The sequence below is a fragment of the Penaeus monodon genome, chromosome 30, assembly GCF_015228065.2.
Source record: "Penaeus monodon isolate SGIC_2016 chromosome 30, NSTDA_Pmon_1, whole genome shotgun sequence".
Classification (NCBI taxonomy): domain Eukaryota; kingdom Metazoa; phylum Arthropoda; class Malacostraca; order Decapoda; family Penaeidae; genus Penaeus; species Penaeus monodon.
Window position 1 is genome coordinate 22,007,005 of NC_051415.1, and position 942 is coordinate 22,007,946.

General features: G+C 34.2%; 1 protein-coding gene across 1 annotated transcript in view; it reads left to right on the forward strand.

The window, feature by feature from the left end:
• LOC119592628 (28S ribosomal protein S9, mitochondrial-like) overlaps nt 1-942 on the forward strand; it is a gene marked incomplete at its 3' end in the record, with an annotated part of 6,653 nt that overhangs the window by 1,386 nt on the left and 4,325 nt on the right. The window contains 2 exon segments of the mRNA XM_037941523.1: nt 420-567; nt 670-773. Coding sequence (XP_037797451.1) covers nt 420-567; nt 670-773 — 252 coding nt within the window.

The window sequence follows — 942 nt, forward strand, 5'->3', positions numbered from 1 at the left end:
TGTATTTTGGTAGGGGTGAGATGATATTTGGCAAAACTATCATGTGGTAAGAGGCTAATAACTAATAAATTATTGATGTTCCTCACTAGTTACGATATGTATTAAAAAGTTTTTTGTCTGGTTTCTATGATGCATTGCTTTTAAGGGTTCCATGTATGTAACTTAAGAGAAAAGCATTGGATCAATAGTGATAGGCTAAATCTTTAACACTTGAAGATGTGATAGTGCTAGTAAGGTGCAAGTAAGTTTATTGATAACTGAAATTTTTTAAAATAGTTAACCCCAAGTAGAATGAATACTATTTGTATATATGATGAGAGGCTAGTAAAACTTGAATTGCTAAAATTTGTGTATTTAGAATAAATATAAGAATACCAGGAATTTTAACAGTTTATAATGTTGATATATTTATATCACAGGGAAAATGTTGGAACAGCAACACTGCAGAGGCTCCTAGACCCGAGACAAGTGAAGCAGCAGTAACAGTAGGACAGCTGGATGCAGGGAAATCAACAGCTAAACTAAGCAAGGCCATGAAGGCTTATATTGAAAGGGCAAAATCTCATGGTATGTTGAAAACTAGCAAGCAAGGGCCTATTTCTTTCTGTGTGCATACTTTACCCCTTATGTGAATTATGTTTTTAATTTTGTGTTTAATTTTCCATGTAGATGCATTCATGTTCGAGCAAATTAGTGAGTATGAGATTGGAAGACGACACTTGGCCAACATGATGGGCGAAGATCCTGAAACATTCACTCAAGAAGATATTGATGTGAGTATTTCTCTCCACTTATAGTATTTAGAAAGTGCGGACAATAATATTTATTCATTAGTATTTTTTATTCCCTTTTCATAATTCTCTTCATCATCTTTCTCCTCTTCTTCCTCCACCATGTCAGTGTCTACCTTGTCCTCAAGTGCTATGCAATCCAAAAGTCAAA